Consider the following 20,512-nt stretch of genomic DNA (forward strand, 5'->3'; position numbering starts at 1 on the left):
AAAAGAAGGCAATTCATCATCAATTTTTGTTTGATATATTCATTTTTTAAAAGAAAAAAACCTCTACTGAACTACATTTCAAGCCTGGCAACTACAGAAATTATAAATTTTCGGAGCCTAGTGAAGTGATTTTTGATTGCTTATGCAAATTTATGTTTATCAAAGACTTCATTAATTGACAAACTCATTAATTGTGAAATCTTGATGCATGCTGGGTGTGCATATCAGGAAATGGTGTATCCCAAGTCTATGATTGTCTTTTCAGTCATTTTAATAACAAAAAAATATGCTTAAATGCTTGAAGGCAAAACCATAAAGGCAAGAACTATCTGATTAGAGGGAAAACAACAACATCTGATTCTTAAACCTTGGGATAAATTTATAAAGGGGAGAAAAGCAAATTGGACCAGATTCTTTTGAGCTCACATGGGTGTCGAGCCCTATTTCAAGACTGGCAAATCTTTGTACTATTCCAACCATCACTCCCCCCCCTCCACAGCCTCTTAAACCGTGGTGGACATCAGGAATTCCCCCTCAAGGTCTTCAGCCCAGCCATTCTCATAGTTCCTCTCACCTCTACACTTGCAGAGTTCTTCACCGAACTCCCTCTGTAGGTGCTCAAATTAAATTGTCACAAAGGAGTTACGATAAAAGGGTATACGTCAAAATTGTGACGGTCATTAGAAGTGCTTTGATCCTGAAGACATCACGGCAATCGGACTGCAGCTTGGCTGATGTCCCGAGGTCAGGCCATACCGGGACTGGAGGGAGAACAGCGCCCCTTAGCGCGCATCCGGTCTCCAGCGTGGGCGGGGGTCGGGGTGTGAACATTTTGTTGTTGGTGTTATTTCGTGGTTTTAGAAGCTTCTGTTATGGGAACGCTCCAGAATAAGTTTCGAGGAGCATGAGGTCTGAGCAATTTTGACTCACTGGGCATTGAAGTTTAAAGATAATGAGACTGAAAAAGTTTCCAGTGGGCTGGAGTGACATCTGGGCAACGGTTGCGCTGTACAGTTTATTCAAAACGGTACACCTGTACAATCTGGATTTGGAAAGTCCCGTTCTGTTTAGAGAGCCCGAAGGAAAATTGTTTGGTTATTCTGTAATATTGCACAGTTATAAAGGCGAAAAATGGTGAGTTTTAGTTTTGAAATATGTCAAAATGAAGTTTTTTGAAACTCCTGGCCAAGTATGAGTAAATGTTATTAAATTTATTATTGTTTCAATCCCAGTGGCAATAGCTTTGGGCATTGGCCTGCTGAAATTAGGAGAGTAGACGTGAAAATCTCTCATACGGACTGCTTTGGATAGCTCACAGATTTTAAATGTTAATAGAAAAGTTTTGATAGCATTATTATTTTGTCAGCGTGTGGAGAATTTGTAACCAATGGTTGTACCCATTTTTTTTAACCCATAAACAGTTGTTTACCCATTTTTATCCCCCGTTTGTTACTGTAGGTTTGTGGTTGGAGCTCCAAAAGCAAACTCTTCCCTGGGTAATGCAACAATAAATCCTGGAGCTATTTATAAATGTCGAATCAGCCCAAAGCCTGACCGAAAGTGTGAAGAAATTCTATTAGGTGAGTTACAATGGCAGTGCAGTTCTGTCTTTAATAGGATAATGAAGAGGAAAACTGAAATGTCAAATGTGCAGATATCAAATTCATGAATTGGTTGCTTGTGTGGGAGAGCACAGCCTGGTGGTTTCCAGTGTTTTACTGCCACTTTCATCTCCAACAAATGAGGTTGCTTTTTTTAACAGTTTCATAGGCGTTCATTGTTTGATAATGCTACTTCTGTACAGATCATAACAGTTGTGGATATGCAAGTGTAAAACATGCGCCAGATGCCGTCACTTCCATTTTCTCTTATTAAAGAACAACCATGGGAAATCCAATTGAATTTCATCTGCCCCCACACACCTCCCCAGCACTCGGACTCAGTCCAGTCACGAAGCGAGATTATGAATCTTGGAAAAATCTGAAAATGTTGTTTGTCCAACTACATAATTAGATTGTTAACCACGAAGCATTGGATGTTTAATTTGTGCGAATGACTCAGTAATTATGATGAAAATGTCAGCAAAGCTGATAGCAACTTTGGTTTCCCCACATGTAAATGTTGGAATCTTGAGGCTGAAATCATCAATTTGCCTTTAAATAGCATACTACAGTCCGATGAGTTCCTTGTGCCGTCCAGTGAGTGAGATGGAACATGGGTAACTTGACTATGGCTTAAACTGCAAGGAAAATCAAAGCACTGCGGATGCTGGAAGTCTGAAATCAAGATGCAAAGTGCTGGAAACGCGGCAGATGAGGCAGCATCTCTGGAAAGAGAAACAGTTAACATTTTGAGTCAAACACTGCTCTGACAAAGGGTCTCAGACTTGAAACATAATTGTTTCTCTTTCCATAGATGTTGCATGGCTATTTACTGTTTCCAGCACTTTTTGTTTTTAAGTTACCACCTGGCCACAGACTGTGTGCCATGTTTGAAGTGGCATGGAGAGTATTCTCCTATTGATTTTAATGTGGAATGAAATGGTGCAAGTACTTGGGTAAGAGTTTGCTAGTTTAAAAAGGATGTGTCTTTTAAAATCTACCAAGAATATTTTTAAATTGTCTGTATAAATTGGTAATTTAGGTATTTTAATAGTGAAGGTGCATAAAATTGTTTTACCTTATTTTCTTAAAACCCTTTTTATGCTTAACCTACAGATTTAATTATTTTTCAAAAGTCGAGTTTATTGTCATATGCACAAGTACATGTATGCACAGGTGCACTGAAAAACTTACTTGCAGCAGCATCACAGGCACTTAGCATCAAATACACAACATTCACAAGAAAAACATAAATTAAACAAATTGTACACAATTTTTGCAAGAAAGAACAATTAGAATAAGAAAAAGTCCATTGTAATACAAAGTGGTCAAAGTGATCATAGTGTTCCTACTTACTGAGGTAGTGATTAGGGTTGTGCAGGTTGGTTCAAGAGCCGAATGGTTGAAGTGAAGTAGCTGCTTTTGAACCTAGTGGTGTGGGACTTCAGTTCTTTAAATGTTTCATCATTCAAGGTCTTTCCAAAAGTCAGGAAAGGGTGTGATTTCAATTCAGTGATGTTGGACACGTTGGCTGGGAAGCCATTCTAATCATGACAGCATGATCTTAACTCCCAGGGCTTCATCTGTGTACTAATGTTTAGATTCCAGACCCGAATCAACAGGAAGGTCACAGCTAGCCTCTGAGTGAAAGAACAGTGTCAACAAGCAGGAGGCCTTGATGGTAATTGAAAAAAGTGCCCTAAACTTCTGGTAAGCCATGCAAGAGTTGAGGTTACAGGATGGCCCTGTGATCAGGGTAGGATAGTCCAAGTGCAGGAAGTCAGATCTTTCCTTGTGGAGTTCTCTTTTTCTTATCTGAAAAGGAAACTAAAATGTCTACAATTCCTCTTCCCTTTGGGTTGACTTGGTAATACACCAATGTTCCTGCACAGGGCAGCAGTTGAAATAGCAGTTGAAGTCCTGACGGCATCAGTAGAGCATTTTATACATTGGATTAAACGATGGTCGTTATCTTAAGGGAATAGAATAAAGAAAAGTAGAAGTGATAATTCAGTTCAGTGAGTCTTGGATATCCAGGAAAGTGTGAACATCACCTCCTGTACAATCAATATTTAGGAGCTTGATGTGACTGACTGCAGTGACTAGTTTCCATTAGCAGGCAGATGGACATTTCTGGAAGTGCTTTCTCAGTAACAGTAAGCAGTATAATTCTGTGAGAAACACTCTCATGTTGAATCAGATTAGTCCTGATGAAGGGTCTCGACCTGGAATATCGACTGTTTATTTCCCCCCGTAGATGCTGCCTGACCTGCTGAGTTCCTCCAGCATCTTGTGTCTATTGCTCCAGGTTCTAGCATCTGCAGCATCTCTTGTGAATCAGATGTTTGTAAGACTTGAGCTCAAAGGTCATGGTGACCTACGGGCAGGACTATTGAAACACAGGGCTGTCAGAGGTGTGGCTTTTTGGTTGTGAAGTTAAACAGTGGGTCTGTCTATTCTCGGGTAAATATGAAAGGTTCTATATTGAAGAGGATCATGGGAATTATCCTGATTATCTAGACCAAAATATATCACTCATGACAGAAATATTGCCTTGAAACATTTCTTTTCACAGCCGCTGCCTGACCTGCTGAGTGTTTCAAGCATTTTCTTTTCTTATTTCAGATTTCCAACATCTGCAGTTTTGTGGTAATATGCTAACTGTTTGACAGTTCCCAGAGGCTGTGCAGATGACAACTTTTAGTGCCAGCAGTTGCAACATGTCATTGTGTTTATGTTCTAACTGTGAGATACAGGGCACACTGCTGGCTAGAAATTGGGACAAAATGAGAATATTGGAAATCCCCAGCAGATCAGGCAGCATCTGTGGAGAGAGAAAAACTGAGTTAATGTTACAGGTGCATGACCTTGCCACACAAATGGCCAGGTCAGAGGCAAACAGGAAAAGCTGATATCCTGAGACTGTTGAAATTAGCATCGAGTCCTGTGGGCTGCAACGTGCCCAGATGGAAGATGAGGTACTGTTCCTTGAACTTGTATCGATCATGAAGCCAAAGTCAGAAAGCTCACAGTGGGGCAGAGGATTAAAATTTCAGGCAAATGGAAGTTCATATTGACTGTTGTGGACTGAATGAAAGTATTCTGCAAAACTGGAAGCTCAGGTCTTCACCCAATCACAGACATTCCTTCTGTACTCTTACCCCTCTCTGCACTTAAAATGTGCTTGTTTTCTCACTTTTTCCAGTTCTGATGAAATGTTCATTCTGTTTCTTTCTCCAGAGATGCTTTCTGACCTGTTGACTGTTTCCAGCATTTGTTACTGACTTCAGTTTTCCAACATCTGCAGTTTTTTTGCTTTGATTATTGTTTGAAACTGATGTGGATATACTGGAATCAATGAGACAGTGTCAGTTAGTGAAGCTAAATTGTCAAGGTACAGAACATAACTGATGAAGGACAAGTGTAGTCAATTGCACCAGAAGCAAACAGCTGGAGAGAAAATCAGTTCAAATGCCCTTTGCAGCTGCTAAACTCCAGAATTTAGATCATTCAGCTTTGTAGTTTATATTTATGGAATTATGAGAGTGTGTGCCAATTGGCTGGTACAATTCTGGGACATCTGAAATCAAAAAAAACTTTTCTGTGTACTGTTGAAGTCTTCTTTCTTACCTGTATAAGTTGGAACCCAGGAAGCTTGCACAAATTGTCTACAAATTTCAGGCCTAGGTTAAATATTAATTTTGATTCAGCATTGTTGATCACTGTTGTTAGTGGTCCTAGTGCCTTGTGTACTGCCAAACACGTAGTCAGTTGGTGCTGCAAGATGGAGAGCTTTTGCTTTACAGTTAGAGTTAGATGCTGGGGAGCAGAAGTTTCTTAAAATACTCCAGCAGGTGTATAATTGATAGGGTGCTACAAATGACAGCCAAGTCAGGAAGTTCAAAGGTCGGCAGGAATTGGGTCTCAGACTTCACTGCAGTGAATGGGTTGAACTGCCAGTGCTCATCTCGTCTTCAGATGCAGCTTGCTTGATGGTGGGCGTAAAATTGGGCGTGCTGCCATGTTTTGATCAACAAAACCTAAGCAGAGGAAACAGAAAATCCAGAGGGTCTGAATAATAGAGCAGCAACCTCAGATCCTTAAGAGATAGTGTTTTAATTTCTGTCACTAAAATAAATGCTGCCTTGCCTCTGCTAAGACAAGGTTGAAGTAAGTTTTATTTTCTCCATGTGGTGAGTTTTTAATAGAGGATACAGGAGTACTGAGGACACCACCATTTGTTTACATTGGGGTGGATTAATTTCTAACATTTGTTATTTAGTCATGAAATTAAAACAAGCCTGAATGAATACTGTATTATTGGCCTAAAGGATCCCTAGGTTATATTGTGAAGTTTTTACTTGAATTGAGGTAATTATTTAGGAAGTCAGGAAAGTAGGTCAAGTGCAGTTTTACTTCACTTACAATGTAGCTTTTATGTCTCCTTGTATTCATGAAAAAGTATGCAATAATAGGGAAATCAATATTTGTTTTTGCAGATAACTATAAGGGGAACCAATGTGGGTCAGATTGTAAAGAAGAAAGACATAACCAGTGGCTTGGTGTTAGTTTGGCAAGGCAACCAACGGAAGATGGTTACATACTGGTATGTAGACCTTCTTACAAATGCTTATTTAACAAATTCAATAAAGTACTTGATTAACTGCAATTATATATTTTACATCAAATGTTTTGTGTTCTTAAAGGCTTGTGCACATCGCTGGAAAAATATATTCTACATACAAAGTGAGATAAGGCCACTTGGGTTGTGTTTTAAAATTCCAGCTGACTTGCAGCCTTATAAGAATTCACCACTGATACCGTGTTATACAGGTAAATACATTTTTTTAAAAGACATTATTTCCTGCAAGTCGTTCTTTAGAAATCAAGTCTCTGTGTGACTACAATTATCCCATACTCATTGGACAGCAACCAATTGAGAAATATCTTTGGGTTTCTTGCAATTACTTTAGTGACAACTAGTAGCCTATGTATACCTATTGAAAGCAAATAAAACTGCAGGTATTGGAATTTGAAACAAGAACAGAAGTGTTGGAAGAATTCAACCAGTCAAGCAGTGTCTTTCCACACCTGAGTTCTTCCAGTCCCATTATAGAGGACATTTGCATCCAGCCCTTTGATTAAATGTTTCCTTCTATCCTGTGACCTCTTCCACGTGCTGCTACTGCTTCGTGTGCTGTATACTTTACCAGGTGCTCTCCAAAAAGTAAATGTATCTGAACTAGTGAATGGATGTGGAGCTTACCTGCGCTCTGTCTGTAACCATGATCTGCATCTCCCTGTTGCCAGTCACTTCAACTACCCCTCCCACGCTATCACTGATATGTCAGTCTTTGGGCTCCTCCACTGCCAGGAGAATTCCAAGTGCAAACTGGAGGAACGGCACCTCATTTTCTGTCTTGGAACCTTGCAGCCTAATGGCATGAACATTGAATTCTCCCACTTTAACTAACCCCCACCCCCCTTCCCCACAAACCCCCACCAAGCCCCCCCCCCCCACCGTGCTTCTTTCCTCCTTCCCTTTCCTAGCCTATCTCTTTTTTTCTACCCCTCCTTTGTTTTTTCCTTTCTCTCCTTACCTTTGATCCATCCCCTGGTGGATCTGCTCTCCCCTCCTCCCCCGCACCTGCCTATCACTGTCTCTTACCTGCATCTACCGATCACCACCTTGTGCCCACCCTGCCTCCCCTCTTTGGTCCACCTATCACTGCTGTGCTTTTCCCTCCTATATATTGGGCTTCCCCTTTTCCTATCTTCAGTCCTGAGGAAGGGTCCTGACCCGAAACGTTGACTGCCTGCTTTTCTCCACGGATGCTGCCTGGCCTGCTGAGTTCCTCCAGCTTCATAGTGCTTTTCATTATGGGAGATAACGATCATATGATCAAGCTGCTGATATGTGTCAAGAGAACTGTGCCATTAACAAAATATGTTGCTGGGAAGATGCTGTATTTTCAAGTCAAGTCGAGTTTATTGACGTATGCTCAAGTACATGTATGCACAGGTGCAATGAAAATTTCACTTGTAGCAGCATAGGAGCCAGAAGTTAATGAGAACACTTGCCTGTCATCAAACCATAAAGGCCTTCCTGGCTGACATTCTTTAATTGCTTTTTCCCTCAAAATCAGAGGGTGCTGAGGTCAATTTAGAATTTAGTTTGTCTTCATGATTGTACGTTGCCAATGAGAAAAAGCTTCAAGATCGACCTTTTAGCATAGTGAAAGTGTAGCAGCATCGTATCATCCAGTCCATGTTTCACTTTGTGTTCAATTCACTTGAAGTGATCTTTTGGTTTGATGATATTGAAAATACATGTAGGAACTGCTGATGTGCCAGAAAGGGATGGCTATTGAGAATAATGGTCCTGTTTCTAAATATTGCGGTATTATATTGGTTTTGTTGTAGTGTTTTATTTGATCAGTGTGATCTAAGAATGTAATGTTCCATGACTTATTGGGACTAATCCTGTGATCTGGCACTCTGAAGGAGCACAGTGAGGTAATTGCAGGACAGTGATATCTAGAGATGAAAGCCCTATTTCCCATTGGGATTGTGTTATCAGACTATGGAATATTTTTACCATGTATTGGACTGGATTTTGGGATCTCAGTGGCAAAAATATGCATTGTTTGTAATTTGCAGATTTTTTTTCTTGTCTCATTAGAACAGAAATGGAAACATGATAACAATGCATTATGTCAGGCTGGGATTTCTAGTTTTGTGACTGAGGTGAGTGGGAACTGTTTCTTGAATAATGTTTTGTCTTCTTGAAGCATCTATGTATTATGTTAATGACATTGTTTCTGTGTTATAGGATTTAATTGTAATGGGAGCTCCTGGATCTCATTTTTGGACTGGAACAGTTGTTGTCAAAAATGAAAAGACAAATTCTTTGCTCTTTTTTGAGAATGCTGAAAAGGAAATCCAAGAAGGAAGCTATCTTGGTATGTAACCCTTAATAGACTTTTAATTTGCTTAGTGAGCTTCGGATCTGTAACACCACAAAGCCTTCAACGATACAGAGTAGCTGAACTTTGTTAAAGTAAAGACTGTTTTGAATGATTTTTGTAGAATTTTGCACTGTTTTTAGTTGTATATTAATTGACATAGCTTGCTACTGATTGGACCTTGCAAATTGGGAAGAAAGAAATGCCTGTGTACTTCCATCTACAAAAATCATAAGCAAGAGAAATATTAAATTACACTCCTATAATTTTGTTTGCAAAACTCTATAGGATGTCAAAATCCATGAAAGTGAATTCAACACGTTGCAGCTGCTATTTCCTCTGCTCCTGTCCCTCTCCTCCTATAGTTTTTAGTTCTTTTCTCCCTCTCACTCCTTCATCCTTCCCATTTTTTAGCTTTTCCTCCTTCATCAAAGAAAGAGCTAACTCATCTCTTTGAAGAAATCCATTCACTATTACCTTGATTTTTTCCTATGTCTCAGCTCTTCATCACTTAAATTCACCCTAACTGTAGCTTCTGCGAGGTTACGGTAGTTGTCAGCAGCTCTGAAGAAAGGGGAACATAATATGGTTCACAAGGTGTCGGACACACAATTTCACTACTTGCACGTGAACATCAAAAACACGGCAAAGGTCCCTTTATCTAACTCAGATTGTAGGATTCTGGAAAGTCCAGGATACTTCAGATTGTAAACATTGCCTTACATGCTACTATCAATGACACAGGAAAACATTGTTAATCTGTTTTTCAATTGTGTGGCATCTGGATCACTCATGAGCAGACTAAGTTCTTGTTATCATTGGGTTCTTGTGTATCTAAGTGAGTTCTTGTGAGTTTGGCCATGTATTACTGGGAGTGTGGGTTGAGGTTGGCAACACTGGGGGGTCTGGAGTGCTTATATTTTTCAGCTTGCTTGATTGATCAGGTTTTGTTTCCTGTGTTTCCTTAAAACTCACTGTGTTCACTGTAAAATGTGTTAAACTAATGTGTAACATGTAACAAAAAAAATGTGAAATCGAAGTGTGTTGGAGTAATGGAAGTATTATCCAGTAGTCCAGAAAATCTGCCAGTCCGGCACCACCAAAGTCCCAAGGGTGCTGGATCATCAGAGTTTTACTGCTGCCTTTATTGACCTTCCATTTTTTCCTATTGGAGATGAGAGCAATTTGTTGCAGACCTGCTTTATGATGCAACTCTGAAATCAGGTGGTTAAATTCCACACTGAAAGCCTAGCACCATAAACAAACCAAGAATCTAGAAGTTGGGGTTCTGAGAGCAATGAACATGGAACTAATAACAGTGGTGGTGATGGGTCTTATCTAATGCAGTACAAAGGAAGATGGTTACAGCTGTTGGAGGTCAATCATTCCAACCTGAGGACATCACTGCAGGGCATAATCCTGGGCCCATCCATTTTCCATTGCTTCATAAGTGATCTTGCTTCAATCACAGGATCAGTATTGGAGATATCTACTAATGATTTCACAATGCTCAATTCCATTTGCAACTTCTCAGTAAACGAGGCATGCAGCCAGACCCTAAACAAAATTGAGGCAAGGGCTAATAAGTGACAAGTAACATTCATGTTGCAAAAATGTCAGCAAATAACCATTTCCAACAACAGAGTCCAATCACCCACCCTCGACTCTCAATGGTATTACTGAGTCCCCCCACTTTCAACATCCTGGGAGTCACCATTGCTGGCCAGCCACATAAATGCTGTAGCTACAAGAGCAGGTCAGAGGCTGGATAACTGCAGTGACTCACCTCCTAAGACTCAAGCCTTTCCACTTTCCCCAAGGCCCAAATCAGGAATGTGATGGAATACTCTCCTCCAGCCTTGGAGTGCAGCTTAAAAAGCTCAACTATCCAGGACAAAGCAGTCCAGTTGCACCCCATCAACCACTCTAAACATTCATTCCCTTCACCAGCGTACAGTGGCTACAGTGCATACCACCTGCAGTTACTTGCCTCTGCTACTCCGACAGTACTTCTCAAACCTATGATCAACAGGCCCATGAGAACACCTGCTACAGGTTCCCTTCAAGTTGCGCACAATCCTGATTTGGAAGCAGCAATGCCCAAGAGCCCACATGCTGAATGTCAAGGAAGAAGGTGAATTTATCAAGGACAGAGTGACAGCCAATGCTAGCTGCAAGGTACATTTTGAAGAACGTTACATCCATGTGTCCTTCTCAGGAGTGTCCTTGACTCCAGTTCACAGCAAACCATGGTCTAGCATGGCCACTACCTCTGATAGACAAGAAGTTCAAAGGGCCTTGTGCTAGCTGAAAAGCAGCAAGGCCTCACTAGCAAAGTGTATCCCCACTGAAATCACAGAAATAGTGGAAGGATAGTGTTGGAATCTTAAGACCTCAAATCCAGCACAAAGCTTGTGGTCCATTGGGCCAAGAGCAATGATTCCTTCCTCTGGAATGCTCTAAGACATTGACTACCTGAAGTACCGCTACCAATACTGTCTTGGAAAATCCTCCAAAACCACTGGCAGGATAAATTAATCAACATTGGTGTCCACTCCCAGGCCAACATACCCAGGAATGAGGCCTTCATTACACACAAATACAAACACACATGCATATACAGGCTATGTCATTCTCGCACCAAACACCTGACATCCAAAACAGACACCCTGTCATGGCAAGAGGTTACCAGGTGGACTGAGGAAATGATTTAAGGACGTTCTTAATTCTAAGGAGGTGTTGAGAATCCCTGGCCCATGATCACTCAAAATAGAGAAGAAGCACTTGAGGTGGCAACAAGAACCTCATCCACTCATTGGGACCACAAAGAAGCACTGCATAAGCACTAGAAGGAGCGGCTCACTCCCTCAGCTACCTATCTACCTGCCTTGTCAAGCACCTCCACCCCCCACTGTGGAAGAATCTGCAAGTTCCACATTGGAGTTCTTTCCCTTAGCAGAGGAGTCAAAAATCAGGAGTGATAGATTTAATGTAATTGATAAAATGATTAGTGAAGAGATGAGGAAAACATTTTTGACCCAGAGGACGATGATCAGACTGGTTTTATTAAAAATCAATATTCTCATTTTAATATTCGTCATTTACTGAATATTATCTATTCTCCCTCTAAGGAAATATCGGAATGTGTGATATCTCTAGATGCTGAGAAGGCCTTTGATCGGATTGAATGGAATTACTTATTTAAAACTTTAGAGAAATTTGATTTTGGGCCTGATTTTATCCAATGGATTAAGTTAATTTATTTATCCCCTTCTGCTCGAGTTCTTACTAATTTTCAAAATTCTAAATCTTTTAAACTTCAACGTGGAACCAGACAGGGATGTCCTTTGAGCCCTTTGCTCTTTGATTTGGCCCTAGAGCCTTTGGCTATTTCACTCCGAGAATCTAGAGGCATCTTTGGTATCTCCAGAAGAGGTATTAACCACAAAGTTTCTTTATATGCTGATGATTTATTACCTTTTATATCTAATGTTGAAGCCTCGTTACCTCCTATGCTTTCTTTACTTTCTCGCTTTAGTCATTTTTCAGGCTACAAATTGAACTTACACAAGAGTGAACTTTTTCCTCTGAATAACCTGGTACCATTTGATATTAACATACCTTTTAAAATTGTAAGAAATCATTTTACCTATCTGGGGGGTGTCAATTATTAAAAATTATAAACATTAAAAAAAATTTTTCACCTTACTACACTATGTGAAAAGGGTTTTATCAAATTGTTCTCCCCTTTCTATATCACTGATTGGCCAAATTAATGCTATTAAAATGAATATTTTACCTAAATTTATATGTCTATTTCAGGCTTTACCTGTTTTTATTCCTAAGTCTTTCTTTGACTCTCTTGAGTCAATTATATCTTCCTACATATGGAATAATAAACATCCTAGACTAAATAAAGTTCATCTTCAGAAAGTTAAAAAGAATGGAGGTCTAGCCTTACCTAATTTTAGATTTTATTACTGGGCAGTCAATATACAAAATCTTACGTTTTGGTTACATTAAATGTAATGGCTTGTCCAGTATGGGTTTCTTCGGAAGTTAACTCTGTTTAAAAAAAATGTTCTATTATTTCTCTGCTTGGTTCTTCACTTCCAATATTATTAAATAAACTAACAGATAATTTCGTAGTTAAACATGCTTTGAGGATTTGGTTACAATTTAGAAAATATTTTGGTTTATTAAGTTTTTCTTTGTCCAGTCCCATTTTCTCTCATTTTTTTTTTAAACCTTCTATGACTGATGTAGTTTTTCAAGAGTGGGACAAATTAGGTATTACTTGTTTTCAGGATCTGTTTGTTGGAGGAAACCTTTCTTCATTTGAACAATTGTCTACCAAGTATAATTTACTAAAAACTCATTTTTTCGATATTTACAAATTAGAGATTTTCTTCGATCTCAATTACATTCTTTTCCTTTGAGTCCAGATAAAAATTTATCAGATGTAAATGTTAATTTGGAACCCTTTCATGATGGTTCAATATCTAATATTTATCACAGATTACTAGGATTGAGTAAGGTGCCACTAGACAAAATTAAAAACACTTGGGAACAAGATTTGCAGATGTCAATTTCTGAGGAAACTTGGAATGAAATTTTCAAATTGGTTAATACTTCGTCATTATGTGCCCATCATTCTCTCCTTCAATTTAAAGTGGTCCATAGAGCTCACTTGTCTAAAGATAAACTATCCTGTTTTTATTCTGATATATCTCCTTACTGTGACAAATGTAATAACAGAGTGGCTTCTTTAATTCACATGTTCTGGATGTGTCAGAGTCTTAAAAACTATTGGACAGAGGTCTTTCAAACTTTTTTAAACTGCATTATTTGGGATCGTTGGAGAAAATGGTATAACTTTGAAGGCTTCTGATTAACACATTCTGGCTTTTATTTCTCTTATTGCCAGGAGGGCTGTGTTGCTTAAATGGAAAGAAGTTACTCCGCCTACTCATGCTCAATGGTTACGGGATGTTATGTCATACTCGAATCTAGAGAAGATTCGTTGTTCAGTTTTTGAATCTAACTTAGACTTTCAAATCTTGTGGGGACCTTTTTTGAATTATTTTCAAAATCTCTGATTTGGTGACTAAAACGCAGATATTGGCTGACATTGTTATGTTTTTAAGGGGTTTTCCTTGTTTTTTCCATCAAACAGCTTCTGTTTTTGGTAATGGGAGTAGATTTTTTTATAATAAAATATTTCAATTTTTTTTCCTTTATTAACTAACTGTTACATGTGATTATTAATTTAGAGTATTGTTTAGAGTATTGTTTTTAAGTATGATTTAACACAACGTATTCAGTAGTATTTTTACTCTCTTTCTTGATGCATGTATTCTGTATTTTTTTTCATGAATTTAATAAAAATATTGTAAGGAGAAGAGAGACCCAGAGGACTGTCAGGTTCTGATTCTCACTGCCGGGGTGGGGGGGTGTGGGTGGGGGGAGTGGGGGGGTGCGGGAACAGAAACCTGCAGAGGATGGAGGGATATGGACATTGTGTAGGCAGAAAGGATTAGTTTAGTTAGACACTTAATTGCTAGTTTAATTAGTTCGGCACAACTTTGTAGGCCAAGGGGTCTGCTCATGTGCTGTACTGTTCTATGTAAACCCTATTCACATTCATAGAGCATTTGGACATGTTTTTGAACAAGCATGACCTGTTGAGTTATAAACCTCATGCTGGAAGCTACATTCAACTTAAGAAGGGTTTTACAACTTGGCACAAACATGATGACCTGAATGGCCTACTTATGTGCCATAAATTTTCTGTGATTTTGTGGAGGATTGGTTGCAGAATGTGCAGTACAATGCTTTGCTATAAGAAACGTATGGAAAGATAGAATATAGCAAGAGAATCCAGCATGAAAAGATTTATACGTTCAAAGAAAGGCATAATCGGAATTTCTGGCTTAAGATATCACAGGCCAGACTTTGTATTCATAATGCATCTTAGACCAAGCAATGTGGAAGCCACCGAATTATATTAAAGTTACTATTATCAAATGAGATCAGTTTTTTGGAGCTGAGGTATAGCAGAATTGAGATATTTATGATTAATATTAAAGTTGATTAATATTTTTGAGTTATTTATAAACATTTGCAAGGAAATATGCAGCTGCAGGAACTTGAATTATTGCTCCAATTTTTGCCATGATTTGGCTCATCATCTTTTCTGTTATGTTTTTTTTGACCATTCAAGCTTGATTAATTGTTGTCATGTGCCTTTTTGGTAATGTATTTTTCCTTTTCCTTTTTGGCTTTCTACTTTCCATAATTAATTATGATCTATTCCTATAGCAATGAAGTCTGATGCTCAAGATGAGATGGACTTTTTTTTTTAACTATCAACATTTTAATTACTTCCCAGGTTATGCAGTTACTGCAGGACATTTTACTTACCCAAACAGCACAGAAATTGTGGGAGGGGCACCCCAACAAGAAATGACTGGTCAAGTAAGTATTTTGTTTTTAAAAATGTTACTTTCTTTGCAACGTCTTAAATTGGAGAAATAATTCAAAAATATATACAAAGGCTACTGTAACAGAATGGAGAAGTAACTATTTTTAAGTGTGTAAAACTACACCTAAGATACCCAAAGTTCACAGGTTACATAAAACCATAAGAAATATGAACAAGAGTAAGTCAATTGATCCCTCAGGCCTGCTCTGCTATTCAAAATGACCTTACTGATTACCTAAATTCCATATTCCTGCTCTTTACCTGATCCCTTTTAAAACCCTTAATGTTTGCAAAGCTACCTCAGCTTTGGATGTGCTCAAGGATTCAGCCTCCACAATGCTCTGGGGCAAGGAATTTCAAGGACTCTCAAACCTTTAATAGAAGAAATTCTTCTTGTATTTGGTCATAAGTGGACATTCTGCAGCCCCTCCCTTCTGAGATTATACCCTTTGGTACCCTTCTTTCTTTCCTTATGATTTTATTGCTGATCACAATACCTTGACCTCACAATCTACCTTGTTGTGACCTTGCACCTTATTGTCTGCCTGCAATGCACTTCCCTGTAGCTGTTACACTTTACTCTGTACTCTGTTATTGTTTTTTTAACCTGTACTACCTCAATGCACTCGGTACTAACTCAATGTATCTGCACTGTGTAATGAATTGATCTGTACGAATGGTATGCAAACCAGGTTTTCACTGTACCTCAGTACAAGTGACAATAATATACCAATACCATTACTGTTAAATTATTGATATTTTTGTACAATAAATATCTCTATCTTTGTAACTATACTCCTGCCAACTAATTCATAACTCACTGTCCAACATATTATGTTGTACCCAAAACGCTACAAAATTAAATGTTTATCCATTAAAAATTGTTTCCTTCAAAGTATGTGGAAAGAGAAATCACATTTTTTGACCTGAGGTCTTTTATTTGGTAGGTTTACATCTTTAAACAAAATGGAATGAACTTGGACATAATTTTCAAAGCCAAGGGTAAAAAGGTATGGCAAGGGTGAAAACTGATCTTTAGTTCTGAGACTCTGAAAAGATTATAATGCTTCATCTGCTTTTGTTTCTTTGGCCTGTAGCTTGCCGCATACTTTGGCTCATCAGTTTGTGCAGTGGATTTCAATTCAGATGGCCTCTCGGATTTGTTAGTGGGAGCGCCCATGCACAGTGTGGTCAGAGAAGAAGGAAGGGTCTATGTTTATTTGAACATGGGATTGGTAAGACTGAAGGGTTTCCTCTGAACTAATTTATATTTATTAATTATCACATGCCATTGTCTTATTAGTTTTGTTTTGTAAAGGGAAGGATGAAGGAGCTTGAAATGGAGCTTGTTGGAGGGAATTCCTATGCGGCAAGGTTTGGGGATGCAATTGTGGACCTTGGAGACATTGATGATGATGGATGTTCAGGTTTGCAATATTTAGCATGTAGTTTCAAAATTATTTCTTTCTGAAGAACGCCAATTTATACACAATCTATTAATGTGTTGTGATATTTTCCTATATCATAACTGAAAATTGTGGTTGTTATAAGATGCTGTGTATCAAAATATCTGCATCTTTTGGTACAGAAGTTCTGCAGTCTGTGTGTGTGTATGGAGTGGGTGGGAGGGGGATGCAAACTGGTAATGCCATCTGAGGCAGGTAGTTCAGCAACTCTACAGAGCTGGTGGTAAAAGGATGTTTAGAGTAGCATGTTGTCACCATCACAAGGAATGCTTACTACAGCTGTAATGAATTTCATATCATGGAAAATAGAAGGCCACTTTCTACTACTAAAAGAACACATGCAACACACCCAACATCAGAACAGTTATAACTGACCAATGCCCAGGCCTTGCCTACTGTTCTGACACCATTCATGTTCAGGGATCAGTTCTATATTGTGAACTGTGGCAGGACAGCTTACACTCTGAGTTATTTGCTTCCAGCTGAGATTATAAGAAGGGGAAGGAAATCCTGAGAGTGTCTTGCTCCAGTGTAGATCGAGCTGGCAGTACAAGCTGAAGAAACCTTTTATTTGAGAAAGCAATCATACTCTGATAGGAGCTCAAGCTGTAATGAATTTAGGGGACTTAGCTGAACTTGAGTAAGGAAGTATAGAACAAATCGGGCTTGTGATAGATCTCAAGCCTCTGATCCATTAATGTGGACCACCACCTATTATGTAATTAGCCCCAGTCAAGGAGATTTAACTTTTTAATGACCAAAACAATGAATTTAATGGCAATGAGAAACAAAGTAGTTAAAACATCCAAACAACATAAATCTGCTCATCTGTCATATACTCAGACTAAATTAATCATCCTGGCATGGCTTTAAGCTTTGAATGCACTAGTTAATCGACCCAATACTAAATGAAGTGACAGAACAGATTGAAGTTGTAATTATTTTTTATTGATCCACAGCATTTGGTGAGGGTGCCTTCATGAAGCTGTTATTTCACTAGATCCTATAATGCTATCATAGGAAATGGCAAGTAGCTTGGAATATATGTATGGAAGTAAAAAATGCCGTGCTTGGAATATAAATAACTTTGTAACTTTCCCAGTGGGGAGTAGGAATTAACCAGGCATGGTGCAGAAGCAGTGATAGATGTGGCCACTGTTTGAGTGGATTATCACTTGCTACCACAAATAAAATTTCCTTTCAAAAATGTGGTACAAGACCATCACAAAATCTTATGATTTGTTGAAACTGTTATAACAGATACTTTTCCCACACTTTTTTTATGCCCAGTGAGATTTTGTATCTTTCAGTTCTTCCATGGTAAATAAACTAATTCTATTTTGAGCATGTAATATTTGTTGAAAGATTATAAAGGAGAAAATAAACTGTGTGCCACTGACCTTCATCAATTTTGGAAAGGAAGTTACTATATTCAAAATGTTTATTTTCATTACAGACGTAGCAATCGGTGCTCCCCAAGAAGAAGATCAACAGGGAGCGATTTATATCTACAATGGCAGAAAGGAAGGAATATCCTCAACTTTTTCTCAAGTAAGGAATTGAAATTAAATTTTATCTAAAACTTATATATGCAGCAAACAACCAAATCATGTTACTGGGTCACTTCACACCTATGGTACAAGTGCAGACATCAACTACAGGGATGCTGTCTTTCATGAACAATTATAACACACAAAGGGATGTAATAAAAACAGAAAATAGTGGAGATGCTCAGCAGATCAGGCAGCATGTGAGGAGAGAGAAACAGTTAATATTTCAGGTCAATGATCTTTCATCAGAACTCATTGACCTGAAACTGCCTGGTCTGCCGAGTGTCTTAAGAGTTTTGTTTTCATTTTGCATTTCTGGCAGCTGCAGTGTCTGCTTTGCAACAAGAAGGTTTGTTCTGCTTTCAATGGTGGACAAATTCCAATTCCACATATTGGGAAATAAAACTATGCTTCTCAGTCTGGTGACCCCAGTGATGGTCTGCTGACTTATGTTTGAATGTCACATTTTACTATCATTTTTCACCAGTCAATAAGTTTGTATTTTTCCTCAAAACAAGATAATACAGTTGTTCAGTTGTTGGAAATCTGAAATAAAATAGAAAATGCTGGAAATACTCAGCAGGTCAGGCAGCATGTGTGAGGGAGAAACGAAGGGAACATTTTGTGTCCATGATCTTTCAATGAGCTGGGAAAACTTAGAGATAAAACAAGTTTAAAATTGCAGAGAAAGGGAGATGGGGCAGAGAGAACAAAAGGGAAGGCCTGCGGTAGCTGGAAAGCGAGATGTTGAATGACAAAAATATTGAAGGTGCCAGCCAAAGGGAGCTGGTAAAGGCTGACAAATAACAAAAGAATTTGTATAAAAGGGAGAGGAAAGAAATCTGAAATCACCAGAAGAGAGGGGGGGATAAAGACTGTGAGTCTTGAAAGTAGAGATATAGAGCTGGAATGGTTGATTATATGACGTTGTTGAATATGGTGTTGACTCCACGAGACAGTCGCATTCTTAGTAAGAAGATGAGGTGCTATTCCTCAACTTTGTTTTGGGCTTTGTGCAGGAGACTGAAGAATGGGGTGTATAAATTAAAGTAGCAGGCACCTGGAAACTTGGGGTCATGTTAATGAACTGATTGCCACGTTCTGAAAAACAGTCAGTCCGTGATTGGTTTTTCCAATGTAGAAGTGACCACATTGTGACCACTGAATGCAGTATGCTGTATTTGAAAAAGGGCAAGTGAATTGCTGCTCCAACTAGAAAGTTTTTTTTAAGAGCCCTGCCTGGGTGACAAGAAAGGGAGGAGGTGAAAGGGCAGGTTTAGGTTTCTTGTGGTTGTATGGGAAGGTGACATGAAGAGCAGAGTGGTTATTGGTGGAGGTAGAGATGAAAGAGTGAACATAAATGCATTTCCAAGAGAATATTGAAAGAAGCGTGGAGAGGTAGATATGTCTGATGGTGGCATCACAGTGGAGATGTTGCAAATTACAGGGGATGTAGCATTGAATATGATGCTGATGGGGTGGAAGGTGAGAACTAAACCTGTCATTGGGGTAGGAGGAGAGGAAGTGAGAGCGATAGTGTGGGAAACTGAAGCAACATGGTTGAGAGCCCTGTCATCGGTGGGGAAAGACATAGCAGAAGCACTGATGTGGAAGATATCATCAGAACTAATGCCATGGAAAAACTGGAGAATTGAATGGAGTTCCTTCAGAATCATAGATGGAGGAAGTGTAGTCAGAGGTAGTTCATGGTCTTGCAAATAATACTACTTTGTCTTTTTGTCAGTTAAGTACCATGAGAGTAGAGTGAGGAAAGATTGCTAGATGTAATATTCCACTCCTGTGGAATGTTGACACCTCTTTGGTGGCTTGGGAATTCTGCTTACCACCAGCAATTTCTCTTGACAGACACTGGGTCAAAAAGTTTATCAGCATGCCTGCTTGTCAAGGTGGCGGACGGGTTTGCAAAGCTGAGCTGATCATTGGAGGGCTGCTGGAGCAAAGTGCATGACAGTATCTGGAAGAGCAGATACAATATACAAGGCTGGGAGTTGAATCAATTACTCCTTGATCAATTCAAAACCATCTTGAGGGATTCATTATTTTATTTTAAAATTTTTACAGAAAATCCTCGGGCAGCAGATAAGCAATAAATTACTTGCATTTGGCCATTCTATATCTGGAGGTATTGATGCGGATGATAATGGTTTCCCAGGTAATCTTCAGAATTTCATAAATGCAATTACAAGTGAAAATTATATATTTCTCTCAAATCAGCAATTTTATATCAAAGAAATGCTAGTATTTGAGAAATTAGACAAGATTTATTGTATGAATTTAATGTTGCAGAGAGCAACACAAGCTGATTGACAATATATTACACATTTTAAAGTCAACTAGAGATCAGTTGCACCTGGTAATGGAAATATCAAAAGTCAATTTTTTTTAAATTTTAGAAACATACTACTCTAGATTCTACATGTGACAT

The 20,512-nt window shown here is 38.7% G+C and overlaps 1 protein-coding gene across 2 annotated transcripts in view; it reads left to right on the forward strand.

The window, feature by feature from the left end:
- Nucleotides 1-745: 745 nt before the first annotated feature.
- Nucleotides 746-20,512, forward strand: part of itga4 (integrin alpha 4) — a 106,377-nt gene continuing 86,610 nt past the window's right edge. For both annotated transcript variants that reach the window (XM_052022134.1, XM_052022143.1), the window contains exons 1-12: nt 746-1,134; nt 1,459-1,580; nt 6,101-6,207; nt 6,308-6,434; nt 8,284-8,348; nt 8,434-8,563; nt 14,958-15,043; nt 15,998-16,060; nt 16,148-16,285; nt 16,369-16,477; nt 17,973-18,067; nt 20,149-20,239. In XM_052022134.1, the coding sequence (XP_051878094.1) occupies nt 953-1,134; nt 1,459-1,580; nt 6,101-6,207; nt 6,308-6,434; nt 8,284-8,348; nt 8,434-8,563; nt 14,958-15,043; nt 15,998-16,060; nt 16,148-16,285; nt 16,369-16,477; nt 17,973-18,067; nt 20,149-20,239 (1,315 nt within the window). In that variant the 5' untranslated portion in view covers nt 746-952. The remainder of the gene's footprint in view (nt 1,135-1,458; nt 1,581-6,100; nt 6,208-6,307; nt 6,435-8,283; nt 8,349-8,433; nt 8,564-14,957; nt 15,044-15,997; nt 16,061-16,147; nt 16,286-16,368; nt 16,478-17,972; nt 18,068-20,148; nt 20,240-20,512) is intronic.

The sequence above is a fragment of the Pristis pectinata genome, chromosome 1 (assembly GCF_009764475.1).
Source record: "Pristis pectinata isolate sPriPec2 chromosome 1, sPriPec2.1.pri, whole genome shotgun sequence".
In the NCBI taxonomy this organism is placed as follows: domain Eukaryota; kingdom Metazoa; phylum Chordata; class Chondrichthyes; order Rhinopristiformes; family Pristidae; genus Pristis; species Pristis pectinata.